The 19672-nt window shown below is 41.4% G+C and overlaps 1 protein-coding gene across 1 annotated transcript in view; it reads right to left on the bottom strand.

Moving 5' to 3' along the window:
* Positions 1 to 19672, bottom strand: part of slc16a2 (solute carrier family 16 member 2) — a 36559-nt gene that overhangs the window by 6409 nt on the left and 10478 nt on the right. Inside the window, exons 2-6 of the mRNA XM_030061888.1 lie at positions 14227 to 14371; positions 12894 to 13389; positions 10738 to 10881; positions 7014 to 7242; positions 57 to 329 (exon numbers count right to left, since the gene is read on the bottom strand). Of these exons, the coding sequence (XP_029917748.1) occupies positions 73 to 329; positions 7014 to 7242; positions 10738 to 10881; positions 12894 to 13389; positions 14227 to 14371 (1271 nt within the window). The 3' untranslated portion in view covers positions 57 to 72. The remainder of the gene's footprint in view (positions 1 to 56; positions 330 to 7013; positions 7243 to 10737; positions 10882 to 12893; positions 13390 to 14226; positions 14372 to 19672) is intronic.

Below are 19672 nucleotides of genomic sequence, written 5' to 3'. Positions count from 1 at the left end.
CATTCACATAAGCCATTTGAATTATTACAGAACACACTTGTACATGTGTGTATTACCTTTGAATAGTGCTACTCAAATGTGCGTCTCCACGTCGGTGTAGCCAGGCAGGATGTCTCCATTGGAGCAGCTCTTGAGCTCCTCTGCTGGCGGGGCAGAGGGCAGCATGTGGGCAGTAGTGGACATCTCTTCTGGAACTGCCCCTGCCTGGCCTCGCTGAAGCCTGTGGTGTATCAGGGGGACAAAGAAAAGCACCACACCCCCGACCATTGGAGGCACCCCGGCCAGAGAGAAGGCCACCGTGTAGTTCCCAAAGTAATCGTGGAGGAGACCTGGGCAGCGGAGGCAGGGGGACACAACTTCAGTTATCCTACCTGCCCTCTGGTTATCCTACTGAAACACTGAGTCACTCTTTCACAATGAATCCACAATGGCAATGATGCCCCATTTTGACTGAAATATGATGACTATTGTTAAGTATAATAAAAATCTCATTAGGTTAGATATAATAACCACTTAGTTAAGGTTAAGGAAAGCTGAGGTTTAGACATAAAAAACATTTGGTTAAGGTCATAGAAACATTATGTTTAGACATAACCACTTGGTTAAAGTAAGGGAAATGTCAGGATTAGGCAGCAAAACAGAAACTAGACAATGTCTCGGTCACACATGAATGGTCTTGCTGGAAACAGGAATCGAACTAACCATGCACTACAACCGCCTCCCTTTACGGACTTTCTCATTCTTTGCACATATTTTTATATTTCTTATTTCTTTCTATGTCTTACATGATTGATTGATTGATTGATTGATTGATTATTTTATTTAAGTGTCATGCTTCAATTTCAGAAGCCCAGCCCATATGGACTGACAAGACACTGTTGTACACATTACAAACCATGCTCAAACATACAACAACAGCGAAAATAAATATCAGAATAAATCAGGAATACAAAGCCAAATCCAAATCCAGGCACTTCCAAAATATACCCCTCAGGTTTTGCATGAATTAAACAAAATATGCTGTCTTCTTTTCCAGGCCTTGGAAATAAAATTTGCAGTCTTAAATACCTCCTTATGAAAGAGCCATTTCAGTTTCTGGCCATCATCTACCCAGAATAGCTCAGGTTTTGGTTTTGCATGGCCTCAAATAAATTACAATTTAATTCCTCTTTTAAGAACTGAGCAACTGCAACTGACCCAATTTCCCCTCAGGAATAAATAAAATATTTCTGATTCTGATTCTGATTTATAGTACATCACCATCCCCCACCAAAGGGTGCCTTTTGGCTTCTAATCGGTGCCTTTTGTGTCAATATCAGGCGTGACTGCAGCTTGGTGAGGGGTGGTATTTGATGCCCTGGGAATCAGAATGGGCTGGCATATTTGATGAGGCTGTAACCAGTTTGACTAGCTTGGCATCTGTTTAAGGTAATCAGCATTACATAGCCTATTTCTTGACAATTCAGAATGTCCTAGATGACTGAAAAATTTCACTTAAGGCTTTCATAATTAAGGTGTAATGTTTCATTTTAAAGTACTTATCTAGATTCTAAATTATTCACTGTATGCAATGATGTACCTGTGGTGGTAGTCTATTGAGCTTTTGTGGGTTAGGGTGAGTTTATTTTGTGACTTTGATGCGTTTCACCTACAGTATGAGAAGTTAAAGTAATTTTCAATGATTATCAGGAACTGTGTTTATTTGTATATTAGGTCTTTTTTTGTTTGTTTGTCACTCAGTGCAAGTGATCTTAAGAGATAGAGGTAGTAAATCACTAATCCAGTTGTCAGAAAGTATTTATTCTTAGTCTTATGTTACTTCTACTTATATGTTATTGTAAATCTTATTTTAAATACAAAGTGTTGACAGTCAGATGGTTTGTGAGGGACAATTACAAAGACATTGTTTCAACCACAGGCATTTCAGATATGCACAGTCCAACCAGGACTCATAAAACTCCTACAGTCACATGGCAACATCAGCAGATCTAGAGGGATGTAGATACAGATGCTTGCCCTGCTGACAAGTAAAAATAAATGTATACCATACAAAGATTTGCTAACTCTGGCCAAATTGTTCTTTAGCTCCAAAGTTATAAACATATCTTAATACCATGTCATCTAAAAAGGAACACAAAGTGAGTGACAATTTTGCGTGAAAACCTCTTTAAGAACAGGTCTGAATCACTGGCAAGGGAATTCTAAAGATGGCATATTGAATTTGGTTAGTTATTCTGCATAATTACATGACTGCAGCCCTCTATACATTTTAAAAGCTGGCTGGAATCTTTAGTGAACTACTGTATCGTTCATTGCATTTTGTAAAGTCATGCCCAAAATGGTGTAACCACTAAATACTTCACAACATATTCTATCAGGTTCTATTTTGTGGTTTGAACAATACGTTCCAATAGAAACTGTTTAAATTCAGCCTTTTTGCAACAAACTTGAGCTGTATGTGTTGAACTGGCTCCCTTCAATACATATAAGTACAGGGATTTTATGGATTTTGTTATCTCTAATTCAGAGAGGATACACAGAGCATATAAAATGTGTTTGACTTTTCCCACAGCATTCAGGTCCAGTTCACCCTGCCACTATTTATTGGTACAGATATAGGTCCTGCTTCAGTAAACTCTTCTTTCATCATTTTATACTGGAAGTCAGCTAAGAAATGGGTAGCTATGGCATAGTTGGTCATGTATAGTTCACCCTTTGTATTTTCTTTCATGTAGCTGTTGCTTGAAGTAAAGTAAACAAACTGTAGCTCACAGCAATATGACATAAGGTGAGCAAGTTATTCATATGTGACACTTGGAGTTTATTCTACTGCTCAAAATATGACTTGGCACTATGAAGGACATGAGAGAAGTAACAGGGGTATATAGTTTCACTGTGTTAAGACTTGTAAATACATTCTTACTCAAGTATAAATCAATACCAGCAAGATCCAATATGTAGATACAAGTGATATTCTCATCATTAACCAACAAACCCGCTGTGTCGCCTAAAATAGCCTAACTTGATAGAGATTACTCTGACTGTCCATCAAACACTTCTACATGAATACAGTACGTATTTGTAGGTTTGACATTAATACTTGTGTTCTATAACGATGTAATTGTGAAAAGAAACTACCACTTGCTTTTTAGATAGAATTGTGTTAAGAGTTGCAAAATTAGTATGTTTTGGTGACTTTTGAGGGCATGAATCTTAGCTTAGAGAAACATGTCGAATTGGTTGGGGAAAACTGTATATGCAGTTGGGGCTCAACATCCAGAAATGGAAAGCTACAAAGACCAAAAGTCTGAGGCCACTATCAAGAATGATTTTGTTACAGAATTTGTTGATATACAAATTTTTAGTCAGATGAGATTATTTATTTTTTCACTAATACAAGTAAAAATTAAATGCAAAATTTCTAAATATTTGATGTGCCCACTTTTTGACTTTTGACTTTGACTTGCATTAATTCCTCAGGTTGTGCAGAATTTGAGGTGAGGAACTTCTACAAATTGAAGAGGAGGAATGGGGTTCAATGGTTGGATCCCACTGATCCACTGGAATGATATCGTCTAACTCTTGGAGCTGGGTTGGAGCCAATCCTTCACTGCCTGGACATTCTTTCATTCTTCTCTTTGGCTTGAGGAAACCCCTGCCCATGGTCACCAAATTTAGTCTGGCCAAGCCGACACTTCTGGACGCTCCTAGGACCATGTGACTACCACATCAACATTATAGGCAACAGAACATTATAGGTCACAGAACCATGGACTCAACAGAGCCCACTGGGGATGCAGAGGGCAGCCTTCTCCTGGTTCTTATGCACCAAGGGCACCTCCCAATACCCTTTCAGCTCGAGAATGAAAATTAATCATGTCTGCACAATCCTCTCAAAGAGATCATTAGCCCAAAGCATACCCTACTAAGTAAATTCAGAAATCTTATTTTACTTATGAAAGTCAGTGCTGAACCTTGGGGTTCATTCAGGTTTGACATTTGAGCAAACCAAGCACTCTGTGTCCTGCCTGCTCTAAAAGTGTGAAGCTGGACCCACATCCCATGGGCATATGGATCTGGTGTGGGATGAGGTCAGTGTGTCCTGGCAGTGAAATTGGTCCAGGCGCACCTGCTGATACTGTGAAAGGGACATATCTAGCCCTACTGCCACTGCCACTCATGCAGGGGACGACACTTGTGTTGAGAAGGAAACAAACTTGACTCCTAGTCGTATCCATCTCTTAAAGAGCCTCAACAAGTATATTTGTTCTGTTTTTCATTTACCTTGTTGGCCAACCTTACTGTAGTTGATCTTTTTTTTACTTCTCTAGTGTGGTGCAGGGTCCTTGCCACGATGCCAGGAATCTGTTTTCAGCTACAGCACAATTACCAGAACCAATTCCACAACCTTGAATCCAAGGAGGGGAGTTAAATTGCAGTCTTTTCTGTTCCTATTGGCCTGCCATATGTGAATTTGATTCAAATGCACAATGATGCTGTGATGAGGACCAGGCCAAGCTGTCCTCCAGGCCAGTGATCATACAGAAACTTAACAGGGAAAATCCCAGGGAGGTTTGCAGGACCTCTCTGACAGAAAAAAAAAAAAAAACATATGGAAACAACTTGTCCCAGTTCTTCCATTACATAGATCTATTGTCTAACATAGCATCTGTTTTTAGTCTTACTGAACATTCCAAATAAGCTATCACTTTGGAGATGTTACACTGGCATACGCAAGTGTTTTATCTGCAAAAACTGACAAAGACTGGCTATGATCCATGACATAAATTGAGTGCTCTAGTCTGTCTGCATTTTAATGGGGATGCAGCCCATGTGAAGAGTCACAATATCTCCCACGCAATATTCTTTGCTGTGATCTCAGGGAAGTCATCTGCGGATACTGAGTAGTGTAGTCTGCAGTGGCCAAGATGTATTGATGTTCTCTTGACATCAGGAGAGGGCCAACAATATGCAATCCACCTTGCACAAAGGGAACCTCAGTGGGATACTAAAGGGCCCTAGTAAAAAGGCAGTGGTTCATGCTTTTTACAAAACCGGTTGGGTGGGAAAATTTTTCTTCATCTCTGCTGAAATGTCTTGAGCTTACACTTTATCACTTTTACCTGGCTGCGCACATGTAGACTCATTCCAGCAGTCAGAAACAAACTGATCTTGCTTTCCCTCATGTACCAAGTTTGGGGGAAAGGAAAAAATAACCCACCTTCCTCTGCTGGAGCCTGTGAGGCTGTCAGAGGAGGAGCTATATTGGAGGTTGGTGAAGCCTTCTCCCTCAAAGTCCAACTAGGAAAACTCACTCTTCTCAGGCCCTTTCCAAGGGATGTTACCTCTCTTCTGGTGTGTCCAAGTGCATTAGCCATAAACCCCCGGAAAGTAAGATCTGCTGCCACGCCACTGACACCTGAAGCTGTCCCTTATGAGTAACCAGGGCCGGCTTTTGGCATAGGCGGTATAGGCAGTTGCCTAGGGCGCCATCTGCTGGAGGGGCGCCGGCACCGGTTATTTACCGGCGGGATACCGGCGGGTTTTTGTTGGCGTCTGGGAGAGGTGGGGGGAATGGAAGGGTGCAAGGGAGTAATTTTGCCTAGAGCGCCAACATAGGCAGAGCCGGCACTGTGAGTAACAATTGTTCTTCTAAGACTGGACATATCGTGATTGTCTCCTCCGGATGAGCTTCACAGGTGAACAAAGTATTCCAGTTTCATAAGCATTTCTCTAGCTCTATGTATCAGTTCACAATAATGTATTCTAAAAGTATCAACTTAGTTTTTGATAAATTAAAATGATCATATTAAAATAAACAGCTCTTGGTAGAGGACACAGACTTTTGGACCCCACTGCATATGCTAAGACATAGCAACATAGGAGACCATGGTGTTTTATAAGGAATGCTGTCCAAGTATGTTTGAGGGCTAACAGAGAGTGGCCAGAAAGAGCAGGAGTCTGGAAACATGAGTCATGTGTCTGAGACATTAATGCTCTGCCCACCCCCTGTAGTGCTGTTGACTATACTCCCACTACTGGAGAGGTGACTGGAGAAGAGAATGGCAAAGAAAAGATGTATATATAGAAGAAATACGAAGAGACATGAAGGGATTTGAGAACTTAGGATGGGGCAGGAAGAGAAGCAGTACAGAGGTCAATATCATGGGTAAAAGAGCCTGTATTGCACCCACTAAGTCACCAGGCTCTTAAGGCCGGATTATGGTTCTGCGGAGACTCGATGCAACGCAAAGCAATTCTCCGCCACAACGCTATGGGCCACGTTTTTTTCTGCAGACCTACTTAGACCCTGTGGCGTATGGTCGCTGCTCTTCCTGTTGTTGTGCCGGCAGCGCCAATTTTAAAAGGAGCAGCAGTCGATCCAGATCCAGCATGATACAAACTTTCCAAACAATTTGAAATCAACCGACGAGTCAAGATACGATCACAACAGCAGTTCTTTTAAAAATGATGCTGCCGGCACAACAATAGGACGTGACTCTGGAGGGGCGAAATGCCGGAAATGATGTAGATCGGCGGATCAATCATAGTTCTTGTTGTCAGTGGGGGGCCTGTGTTGGGGGCTGCGTGGGGTCCGCGTAGTTACAATTTTTCGGAGGTGCGCGGCAAGGTTCTGCGGCGGTCGCACAACCTCCGTAAGCTTCGCACAACCCCCGTACGCTCCGCTTACGCAGAAGCATAATCCGGCCTTTAGACTTTGCACTTAGCCTGAGCCTGCCTCTGTATGTGCCTGTTCCTGAAGACAAATCACCAGAGACAGTCTGTCTCTGGCCATAGGCCCAGAACTCTGTAAACACTTTCCTGTGTGCATTGCATTGTATTCTGCTATCCATGTGTCTCCTTTCCACTTCTTCTGTTATTAATCAACTTGTTATCTACAGGTACTGCCAAGGTTCTGAAGACTTAAGAAACTGATACTCTGTATTAGTCAAATCAGATTTGCACTACCTCTAGGGGTGAAAACATGACAAAAAGAGGAACAAGCTTCTTACCAGCAATGGGTGGTCCTGCTGTCATGGGAATAGCCATGAGGCCTAGAAGGTAGCCTATGGCCTGTGAGGCCTGCATGGGCCCAACCAGCTCAAATGCTATGGGAGCCATGATGGTGAGAAAACATCCGTCACACAGCCCCAGGAACACACAAACCACCACCAGCGCCTCAAACACTGAGCACTGAGGAATCATCATGGACATCAGGCCCAGAGCAATGAAGGATATCACCTAAAATGGATTGGAGAAATATAAGTCATTGTCACTGCCATTGTCATTATGTAATACTCTTATTTCTGTAAGATTTTGCTCAGAGACTGCTACTGAAAACAGCTGATTGGGACATTTACAGCAACACCAATACTGACTGTATTGTTTAAAAAAAAAAAAAAAAAAAAAAAAAAACTACGAGAGAAGAAAGAAGAGAGAGAGAGGAGGTTGGCTAAGTAGCCCCTTTTCAACCGCTAGGTTTTCTATTTGTCTTTTTCATTGTGTTAATCTTTGGTGTCTATTAATGCTGTAAAGCAGATGGGCATAATAAGCAAAAATCACATGGAACTGGTTTTAACTCTGATGTCTCTAAACCACAATCACAAAGGGAGCTACATATGCAAGTCATACTAAACTGAATGTCAGTTACCAGTATGGTCTATTACTAGTTTTATATGTGGGTTTTCAATGCAACATGAGGCAACTGAGTTCCACAGTGGCCAGTACGTGGGTTACAAAACACTTCAAAAATATTTAATCTGAAAAGGACAATCTCAGAAACTATTAACATGGACAGATAGCTACTAAGCAGGATATCTGCTAAACATACTAATGTATGGTCTCAAAGATTACAGAGGTGACTCAGTTCACCTCTGTGGAACAAAAACTGAACTATGAGCTTCATGAAGCTGGAATTTATGTCAGAGCAGCCATTTGGAAACCTCTTGTATCCAAGCCAGAACACAGACACATTACCTGGTGTAAAAGTTGCAAACCTGGACCACTAAGCGATGAAAAAGGTGATCCAATAAGTCATCTTTTAGCTTTTTCCTACATATAAATTTGGTTTAATGTTTGGTGAAAGCCAAACGGTAACTGCAACCCACAAAGTCTTATGACAGCTGTTGAACATAGTGGTTGGTCTGATCTGGTTATCGGTGGTTGCTCTGCATGGATGCATGATAGCTTAGAAACATGAGGCTACCTTACAGAGCACATTCCCATATTCCAATATGATAATGCATTCATGCACATCACTAAACAAACTCAGGGATGGTTTCATGAACACCAGAATGAAGTTTAACCTTTAAGGGAAGTTATGGAGCAAAGAGCAAGGAGCAGATTTGCACTCCCTTTATCCCTAAACAATGCGAGAGGTTTTCCTTCTTACAGAAAGGCTCGATATCCCACCAGTCTCCGTTCAGGACTTGTATAACAGCATGACAGGGGGAACTCAAACTTTTCTGAAAGCAAAGAATGCACTACTCCTTATAAATAAAAGTACATTTCGTCTGTGACTTTTCATATGTATTTTGTTGATATAACATCATGCAACTAAGCTATGTGAGGTGACAAAGATCTGACAGAGCTAAATTAATTCCCCTATCACCCACAGTTACCTATTTAAGACAGTTCAGCTTGTATCCACTGACAACAATAAAAGCCAAAGGGCTGGAAACATTTGCACAAAATTTAACTTCGTAAAATATCAGCCCTGCTGAATGCACCATGTGTCTTTTGAAGGAGAGCACACTCAAGCTGCTAAATTATCTTAAGATGTCAGCATGTTGCTTCTACCAAGTTAATATATTACCCATAAAAACTCATGAGAGTACATAATTCAGATTAGTTGAGGATTATAACTAGTATAACAGAACTAAAGGCTAAACATTATTTATTCATCTGAATCACATCCTTTGTATATGTTAAGCAACACATTTATTAGCTGTGTGCTTTGGCTGTTTGCACAATTTCTATAGAGGGTTATTCTGCCAATCTAGCGTAACTGTTAATTGTTTCTACACATCTAAGCAAATCGACTGATGCTGTCGCATTACACTGAGCTCAGAGTTCGTAAGTGCATTACTGGGAACAGTGAAGGCAGGTTTTGTGCTTAAACAATGAGCAAAAATGTGCTACCTCCAATCCCTTCACAATAACCACATTGTAAAAGTCTAAAAAATACAATGATTATTTACCTCTGGTTAAAAGGATGGTATTTCACTAACAAAGTCTTCAGCAAGCAAAAGCTTTCCATCTCATAAAAGATTTCTTTCCCAGCCAGTATGTTTCTTTATTGAGACAGCAGGGGAGAAACTCAGAGCAGCTCACTGTAAACACATTCTCTTTCTCAAGAGGCCCTGAAACCCTGAAGTCTGTTTACCATTTCTTATGTTCTTTGCACAGTCTAAAAAGCCTGATAACACAAGTGGGGGATTACAAATTTTTATTTTTTCATTACATCACACAGATGAACACATTTTGAAACTTGAAAGGTTTTGGATCTTAAATAACCTGCAGTGTAGTATCCCCTCTGCTGAACTACACACCTCATTAACAGCATTCAGAGGGAGTGTGACGGGGAAACACTGGCCAACACAGTCTGTGTATTACATGTGTGTGTTTGCACTGAGCAGAAACTGTATGCCAGTATGAAATAGAGCGGTAAATGTCAATTCCTATTTATATTCGCCTCTCAAACTGTTCCGAAGCACTGCGCTTTTCCCCCTTCTCTTTGGGCTGAAATTCTCCCTACCAGGCTCAAGCAGTATAATTCTTCTGGCTGCATTAAAGCTTCTTTTGATTTCATACTGGGAATGTGCACAAATTTGAGTCTGAGACTCATTTATCTGCACTCTAATATGCCATTTATGAGGCTAATTAGCCCTGAATCCAAATCAAATAATCTCAGTTTCAACCCAATGTAATATTGGGCAAATCATGGCAACGCAGTGATGCAACCTGAACATGATCTAACACTGAACACAGAACAATAGCACTGGCATATAACAAAGACTATACAGCATTTTAAAAAAGCACATTTTCGCAGTTAACCCTAAGACTGTGGTTATGCTGACTTTTGTTTTGAAAATGTCAAAGTTCTCTCCAATAATTAACATTACTACACTTCCTCTGTAATTACATAACTGTCTAACACTGACATAAAAATGGAGTCATTATTCAGGAATGTGCCTTCTTGTTGTTATGCATTCACCAATATGTGATGAAATGAAGGTCATGGCAAGCATTCCTGTTTTGTACATGTGTTTAAATGACAATGGCCATATTTCTCAATAAAAATTCAGACAAAAGTCAGTATTATATCAAAAGCAATCGGCCCATTGCCTATCAAACAAAGTGTCAAACTGACTATGAGTTTCAGGCTAGCTTATGCTTTGTGATCACATTTTTCTTTTCTCATTTTCCTGCTCATCTGCTAAAAACAAACTAAAAAACCTACTTAAAAAAGGATAAAATTCACTGTCAACATAGTGCAAAATGGTAAGAATTAATAAATTGGTAATAGTGACAGATTTAAAGTGAGACCTGAGGCAATGTTAGTGGTTCAGTGGTTCTGCATAGACGGCCCTCTTATATCTCAACACTCCAGTCCCATGCAACATTTCTTTCTACTGTTTCCCTCGCTGAGGTTTCAGTAAAACTACTAAATACCAAAGAAAACGTGGATTGCCCATGCTCTATAAAGAAATATGGTGTTTTCAGGTTGTTCCTCACCTGCATGTAGATTTTCTTGAGCCCGGGAATGAGGTCCCCGATCTTGCCGAAGGCAAGGCGCCCCACCCCAGACGATGCTCCTATGCACACCAGCAGCACCCATTCCTTCTGAGTCTCCTTGAACTGCTTCTTGACGAAGTTAATCTGAGACACAGACAGAAACAAGACAGATCCAATTCAGAGTCCTGTCTGCCTGTATAGTGGACACTGTAATTGTGCTTGAAGAAACTCAAGACGCTGCCAGCAATGTAAGGATGAGCTGGTATTCAAGCAGCATATATATCACGCAACCTGCGAGTAACATATGACCTCTTTCATGTGTTTTTCCAATACATTACGCTTCCTGTCTGAGACGTCAATGAACTCAGCAAGAAGTGGGTGTGTGTTTAGGAGAGTAAAGGAGAATTCTGCATCTATAACCCCCAAACCAAGCACTTGAAACAACAAATCTCGTCACCCACAGGCCTTTGGAAAAGCGGGACAGGAAGACCCAAATGCATATAGGTCAGGCACTCCCACTCCTCTCCGCCACGACCTTCAAATCAGATCCAAAACATGAAACCACCCTCTGAGGTCTTTCCTGAACAGCAGCATGCTGGCCCTTGTGAACTATTTGCGTTGCTTTGAAGGGTGCTACATGCCAGGGGCTGACATCAATGGCCATAGGATAGGCATGTTTAGTGATACAGAGAGGCCATACAGGAGAGGTTTCCTGAGGTGGCGGAGCCAATACAAAGGCCGGGGCTTTGTTTACATCTGGGCCTGGGCCTGAAACAACAGGCCTGACAGAGGGAGGCCGGAGCTGGAACATCCGACATCTGGATTTAGGGAGACTGACTTTACAGATTTACCTTCCATCTTCCTCCTTCAATCACTATCTCACTCTCTCCTTCCATTGCTCTCCGTCACCGTCTCTTCCAAAATCAAATTACTGTCATGGCTCAATAAGAGGCATGGCCATCAAATGTGGATTCTTTTATGGAAAGCGGGGGTAGAGTTCTGTTTTTTGATCAGCATTCCCAACAGAGATTCTTACAAATGCTATCATGCATTCCTCTGCCCTCTCCCTGAGCCCCACAGAGAATGAATGGCAGCAGCCCACCCACTGCGCTGTAGTGACTCCAACATAAATCTCTCACACTCTCTCTCTCTTTCGCTCTCACACACACTATTGTCTCTCTGCTCTCTACAACTCCACTGAAAATTTTACATTAAACAGCAGACGACCTGAACTACATCATTTTTATATCACACATAATGTTAAGTAACTCCCTTTAATCAACAGCATAACTTTGTTGACATAATTTCAAACAAGCATCAAAAAAAGAGGCAGGGATCCCTGTTTTCACTGAAGTCACATCCCAAAAATATCCAAGGACATCACGGCACATCTTCCCGTTTAGGAAATGTTTATACAAAACTGTCACTGGGGGAAGACTGTGAAGTACACAACGCCGCGCATGTATGAGTATCCATACACAATTTAATATTAACATCTATCAGACTTTAACATCATCTAACAAAACACTGACTTCTTTGTTACACTGCACGCTTCTTCAAGTTAAATTTAAGCATTATGCATATTATTGTCATGACAGCTCAGTTGAAATAAAACAACCAATTTTACAATTGTACATATGAAATTGAAAACAGCTATAGATTTAAGCAGAATAGTCTGCATGACTGGGGCTCAATTCTCACTGGAAAAACAGCAACCTCAAAAATGACAACATGAAAACCTAAAACAAATGCCAAAAAAGGTCCACCCAAAACAGCAGTGAATAGTTCCCCCAAAAAAACTCTTCACCTCAAAGGGCTTTGGATTATGTTGGGTATCCATGTCTATATTTTTGGAAATAGCTGGTGCTGTTGGGTTTTTCAGGCGTAGATTTCTGATGGTTTGAGATCCAAAAACCAACATCCATCCAGCCCATTGTACTGGGCTGAACAGAGATTGAAAACCTCAATAAATCACACAGAAACTGGATGGATAGATTGCAGTAGGAATTAGTGGGAAGTACTTTTTAGTATTTTCAGTGAACTGTTCCTTTAAGACTTGAAAAGCTTGTATTCAAAGCATTTTTTCAGGACCAACAAACACTCTGTATACACTACACTTTTTAAATGTATAAAAGAATGCCAAAAGAAGTTCTTACCAAATGGATATATGGGACAAAGTAGCCGAGCACAGCTGTGGCAACTCCGAATGCCCACACTCTGTAGGTGATGATGTGAAACACACGCAGGTTGAAGTACTTCCTGACCTGAGCCAGGGTCTTGCTCCACCAGCTCCCCCCCTGGGCAGTGGCCACCTGATTTTGAGGTTCAGCATGGCTGGGACCCATGCCTGGAGGTCCCATGCCTCCTCCAGCAGGTAGTAAAGGTTTGAAGGTTAATGCCAGCAGGGCCTGGACAAGCATGAAGAGGCTTAGGATCTGGAAGGTCCTGCTGAGGCCCAGCGGTACCACCACTTTCTGGAGGAGAACCGGGAGGCCCATGGAGAAGAGGCTGGCACCGGCCGTCACCACTCCATTAGCCAGGCCCAGGCGTTGGCGGAAGTAGTGGCCGAGGATTACCAGCGAAGGCTGGAAGGCGAAGGAGGAGCCGCAGCCAAACAGAATGCCGTAAGTGAAATAGCGAAGGCTAAGGGAGCTGAGAGGAAAAATAAACAGGAGAATGGTGTGAAGATGGTGAGAGAAAGCAATGGAGATGGTGATACGATGTCGACTAGGGGGTTTATTTTGAAGTTGAAATTTTTGTTGATTTGCTTTGTTCAACAGTCAGAAAGTGATTATACATAAACAAGCTGTAAAGTATCACAAGACACGCAGTTCGTAAAAAGTACATTTCTTGTAGTTAAACATCAAGTAGCACTTTTGAATTTATTTTCACTCCACAACCCCATGCTTGCATCTGATTTTTTTGTGATTTATGTTGATCTGTCTTGTTTAAGTTGAGCTATGGATCTGTTCTCCCATACAACTTACATTTGACAACAATAGAAACTGACAGTTATGTCAAAAAGTCATGGAGACTGACAATAACAAAGGACATCACATCTGTTTTTGTACCAACAATTATGTCTCTTGCTTCAAACACATTCAGGTTATGGTTTGTCCCTTTGGGTTTTGGCTGAAATGAGGCCAAATACCAAATACCAATCTAGCCATCTATTCAGCTTTAATTTGATTCTTGTGGTTCCTTGTCCTCCATGTGAACACTGGCTCTGTCAATCCACCATGGGCACCAAAATTATGTCTGAAGTGAATAACATATGATTTGCACATTATCATAGCAATACTGACCAATTGGCGATTTGAGCATTTGGATACAAGATGCATGTAAGTCACATACTTCAGGATCTGATTCTGCACCACACACCCATGTGGTAAATTATCATTAAAACAATGAAACTACAGACAGCTGTGGCTGTTCACACCTATGGTAACCTTTGAGACAACATAAAATTCTTCAATAAATGTTTCTTACTTTGCAAAGGCTGAACTGAGCAGCCCTATGAAGGCCAAGGTAGCCCCGCTGACAGCTGTCTTCCTGCAGCCAAAGTGGTCTGTGAACATGCTGACAACTGGCGAACAGAAGAAGATCATGCCCATCGCCAGAGCCCCCACCCAGGCTGGAGAGGAGAAAGAATTCAACAAGTCAGTATAGCCCAACAAGAGTCATCTGGAGAATCATTTGGAAACCTCATATCCTCAAGCTAGCACCTAAAGAAAAGACTATCTTAGACCTGCACCTACCTCAAGCTCCTACCGTGAAATGCATTGTGTGCTGTACTAATTTAAATTTATCAAGGCAACTCAACTGATGTATAAACTCAAATATTACATGGGCATATGGATTCCCTTTCTATATGTTGCGTCACTGTGGCACCACCAAAGTAACAATACCCTGATTCTGCCATGTCTAGACACTGCGTTAAGTGTAATCTTCAAACACAGTGTCTACAGTTCACATTTAAACTCATTCCCTACAAAGTATGCAGCTGGAGGATTTGCCTCAAAGCAGCTTTAGTATTTACTAATCTGTTATATAGTCAAGCAATTGTTAAAAACTGTATGTAGGTCGTCCCACACGAGATGACGAGTAGGAAAGAATTTTCACACACATAGGAGAATGAGAAAACAGCATGAAAAAATTATGCCTTTTGCAAAAATACAGCTATGTCTACCAGCTCAAATGGAAACATGCCACTTGAGTCTTTGGCTAAAGATTTGAGTACATAAATTAAATATGCATTCAAAACAACAAAGTGACTATGCATGTCACCTTGTTATCCCTGATTGGCTCCATCGCTTTGTTTGTGTACCCGTGTGCCACCTGCAATGTCACTTGAGGTCGCAGTCAAAGGTATGTCTGTTCCAGTGTGATCCTGAATGCATGGCCGTCATGTTCAATCAGTATCAACTTGCAGGCAAGTTTCATGAATCGGATAGGGCAAATTGCATGAGGATCTATTTGCAGTGGCTTTTTAAAATGAACGCCTATGGGTGCAAATATACTTTTTTTTTAATCTATACTTGTCCGTATCATCTAATGTGATTTGCTATTAATGTAAATCTATGCAACACTCCTGTTTATCACGGTATTGCTTTAGGCATACATCAGACAAGCTTTATACAATTTCTCAAGGTGATTAGGCGGATCAAACTGGATAATTGCAGCCTGTGGTATAACATCCATCCAAAGTTAAAAAATAAAGAGGCAGAGTCATCCGACTAGGACAGCCTGTACCCTGAAGCGTAAACAAACAATTGTCTGGGTCCAGTCTCCTGGGGACCAAAGGTAGCTTTAATGTCTGCCATGGTGTCTGGACTGTGGCCCTCACTGACCCAACAGGTCGATAGGATTGAGACTGGAGCCAGCTATTTAAAGGACCATACTGGTTCTTGCCTTTTCACTGTTAACTCCATTTTCCAAAGCATACCATTCCATTTTAGACGTTAGAATGCATTTTCCTTACTGTTTAGACATCCAGTAGTTTGCATTCATATTATTATGCCATAAAAGTCAACATTCAGAAGGTTGAAACTTTCTTGAGATAGGTACTGTAATGCATCTCAAAAACACTCCACCTGGGTATATTTTGGTCAAACTTACTTTACTGTTGCATAATCCTCTATTTTAATGCCCACCTTATCTCGAAAGGTGTACACATCTTCTGCTGCATTCACATATTGGTTATAAGATTTGACATCCAGATACTTGGAATGAATGGACACTAACGGCTGGATAAAAACGAAGGAAAATTAATATCGGAGTTTCTAAAATGTGATTGCTTGCTCTTAGAAAAGATACGTGAAGCACATTCATTGTCGGGTTGGACAATGATAAAAGCACGTCATCATATTGGCTTTAAAATGAATATCAGCATATTGGATATCAGCCCAAAATCCAATATTGTGCATCCCTGATAAAAAATAAATAAATAAATAAATATGGCTTGTTTCACATAACTTTAGCTGATGTAGCTTGCTGATTTTGCCCAGTGAATGTGTACATTTTTAAAAACATTATTAGCATTTTATATCTATATCTACTAGTGCCTCTACAGGAGAGATTTGATGGTCTCTGCAATTAGGTGGAAAAAAAATATGTGTGTATATCAGCATCAGCAATCAGCCAAAGGAAGTGAAAAATATCAGTATATCAGTATCTCAGATGTCGGCAAGGTATGGCATGGTATGGTTCTTTAAGGTGGATTTAACACCTGAACACTTAAACACACACAAAATGGGTAATTCCAGTAAATATTAAAAAATACAGTATGGTTTAAAAATGATGAGTAGAAATGTAAGGTATTTATGCAGTGCAGCAAATGAGCTAAAACATACAAAAACATCAAGATGGTACTTTAAAAGCTGATGGACAGGCGGAATGACCAATGAACATACACACAGACGCTCACTCACACACACACACACACACAAGCCAAGTTCAGTGTGAACCATGACCATTACAGCACTACACAAACAGAATCAATGAATCGCTGTCTCTGTTGTGGGAGTTGACCAAAACATGCTGTACTCCATCTATACATATGCTAGTACACAGTGTACGACTCTGCTCAGTGAGCACTACAAAGTCCATTTCTGTAGAGTTTTAGGGAGGGACTGTACCCTGGCCTTTCTATGGTTTGTTTATCCAAATGTGAGAAGAAAGGAGGAATTCTCCCATTTAACATGTACTTCATACACCATGCTGATGTCCCCTACCATTTTGTTGGTGTTTGCTCAAGCACAAAGGGCTAGGCCTCAGGACAGGCATTAGAGGCCAAATTCCCCTACCTCCAGAGGTCAGTTTTAGTCCAGTGGCCTGAAATGGACCGGAGATGAACCTGAAGTGCACGAAGAATTCACCGCCACAACCTGGCCCTGTTGTTTTTGTTCTAAGAGTTTGAACTTGCGACCCAGCATGCACAAAAACACTTAGCATTGTCTTGAGAGTACATTTTACATTACACTGCGTCACAGGCATCTAGCTGATGCTCTTATTCAACAGAGAAAAACAATAGGTGCAACAGTGAGGTAAGATTAAAGCTACATTTCAGCAGCACTCAACTCAGCTCTGGTGAACCATCATACACAACAAAGACAGGAGGGCGAAATGGTGAAGTTGCAACAGATCACTCAGTCACTGTACTCAAGTCAGGGGATGGGGGTGGGGGGTTGGCATCCCAGAGGCACTTTTGCATGACATCCTCATTGCTTGATTGAACTGTTATGGAACTGAGAATGTCTCAGTGCTAGGATGAGAAAACCTGTCTCTATTTTCTTCCTGCAGAGCCCCAGAGAGGCTCTCTACATGTAAAATATTAAGACACATATCAGTCTCCAAAGCCGCGTTGTGCAAGAACTCTTTGTTCCGTTATGATGTAATGCACATTTTGGATTTCATACAGTTTGCTCTATGGGGCTATATGTATCAGTTGCCAGTATTGAAACAATTAGCCCGAAGGTGCCCCAATGCAAACAACATGGGCTTGTTCTTCCTTGGTTTTGAATACAGCAAACGTGTCGTGGTATAATGGATGTTATTCAGCATCTAGCAAATGGCCTTATAAAGAGAGATTCACAAAAGCTAGAAAAGTGCGAAGTGCAAGGACAAGTGCAAAGAACAAAGAGAGAACTTCATCAAAAAGAAAAAGACATCATGGTAGTGGACACATGGAGGCAAAAACAAGTCTCTCAAGCATTGTCTCTTCATTTCAAAACTAGCAACGCATCTGTTCAGTGAGATATTTCTTTTGAGTGCTGTCACTGGTTATATAGAGTAAGTGTAAAGAGAGAACATGCTGCATTTTGTGGGGGCCCAAGAAACCTTGACTGAGCTCAATGCTTTATTCCAACAAATCCCCTCCTGCACGCTTTCCATCTACACCCCTTCCAGAACTGATGCAGGATGAACGTTTGATTTAGCCTTTTTGAATATTAGATGGACTCGATTTCAGTGGCCACAGTTCTGTTATGTAATGACCCATTAAACAATCCAAGAAATGCCACTGACTTTACTTTGGATTGTCAATTTGCCCCAGGAACCTCAACCACCAAAAGGATTTTCTTTGTGGATCCAATGTGGAGCGTAATATCTGTGTGGCAGGTAAGTACAGTCTCCCTTTTGGGACTGTTTTGAATGGCAATGCATGCTCATGTGGATGTGTGCACAACCAAAACACATGATTTGCACATACTCATTAACTTGTTTCAAGACAGTGGGTGGATAGACACAAGAAATTAGACTGCATCTCCAATCAGAGGCAAACAAAATGTTGCCTCCAAGTCCTATCCCTGCACCTTCTCCTCTATTCCCTAGCCACTGTGTTTTGCCCCCTCTTTCCCCTGCCCTGGCACATGCAAAGGATTTCAACGGAGTGAACAGAGTGCACTCATTACCGAGAATTAAGTCTGAACACTTCAAAATAAAAGAGAAAGAACATTTAGAGCGAGACTGTAGCAAAAAGGGACAGAGATGTATGTGTGTGTGAGTGCGTGTGTGGGTGTGTGTGTGTAGCTGTGGGGGGGGGGGACAAGCCTTCCTCTCTTTATGTGACGGATGCAGTCTGACAGCAAGAGAAAGAGAGAGAGAGAGAGGGGAGAGAGATACAGAGAGAGCAGAATGCTGTTTGATATTTAAAGAGACAGTGTCGTCGCTCATCAGCTGATTGCAATAGAGAGACACTGCTCTGTTCGGTGCATGTGTGCGCTCAAATGCACATATGGTCACCGAGTACATTCGCATTAGGCCATGCATGTAGGCAGAAATGAGTAAGACTGCATTAAGGCACAGCCTGCTCGCATATATGCATATGTGCTTGAGCAGACGAGCATGAGTATGTGTGCATTTTGAATGCCAGTTCTGTCATCTGTGTGTGCAGAGCAGGAGCAGGTCGCGGATGATCTTCATAAACATGCCGGGCCCGCCAGACAACCCTGGCTCTGCTTCCACTGTCACCACACAGTGATGCCTATTAACACACAGGGACGTGAAAGCTGGAAAATACACACAACCTGCTGAAGAAAAACAAGCAGGAGCACGCACTGAAACCCCGCGTAGCTCTGTGTGAATCACAGCAGTTGCACACAGCCTCGTGATGGGCATTCAATAAAATATTGATTTTCCAAAATGTGTCGGCACTCAAAATATTGTGTATTTTCTAACGTCTAAAATGAACGACTCCAAGAATCCAGCTATAAGATGCCGTTGCTGAAATGTCTTTGACTGAATACATCAACCAGGAAATATATATATACAATTATGTGATTAGTCCTGTCGCTGCACATCTGTTCATTGTCAACTGTGAGGTTTGAAAACATGAGAGGAAGATAAATGAGGCCTCAGTGTGTGTGGCTTCTAAGCCAAAAATAAATCAAAAGGCAACATTTTATTTTTTCCCACATTACCAAATGATAAGAAAGTA

The sequence above is a fragment of the Myripristis murdjan genome, chromosome 10, assembly GCF_902150065.1.
Source record: "Myripristis murdjan chromosome 10, fMyrMur1.1, whole genome shotgun sequence".
Lineage (NCBI taxonomy): Eukaryota > Metazoa > Chordata > Actinopteri > Holocentriformes > Holocentridae > Myripristis > Myripristis murdjan.
The sequence above is the reverse complement of the archived record's forward strand: the minus strand, read 5'-3'. Positions and strand labels throughout refer to the sequence as shown.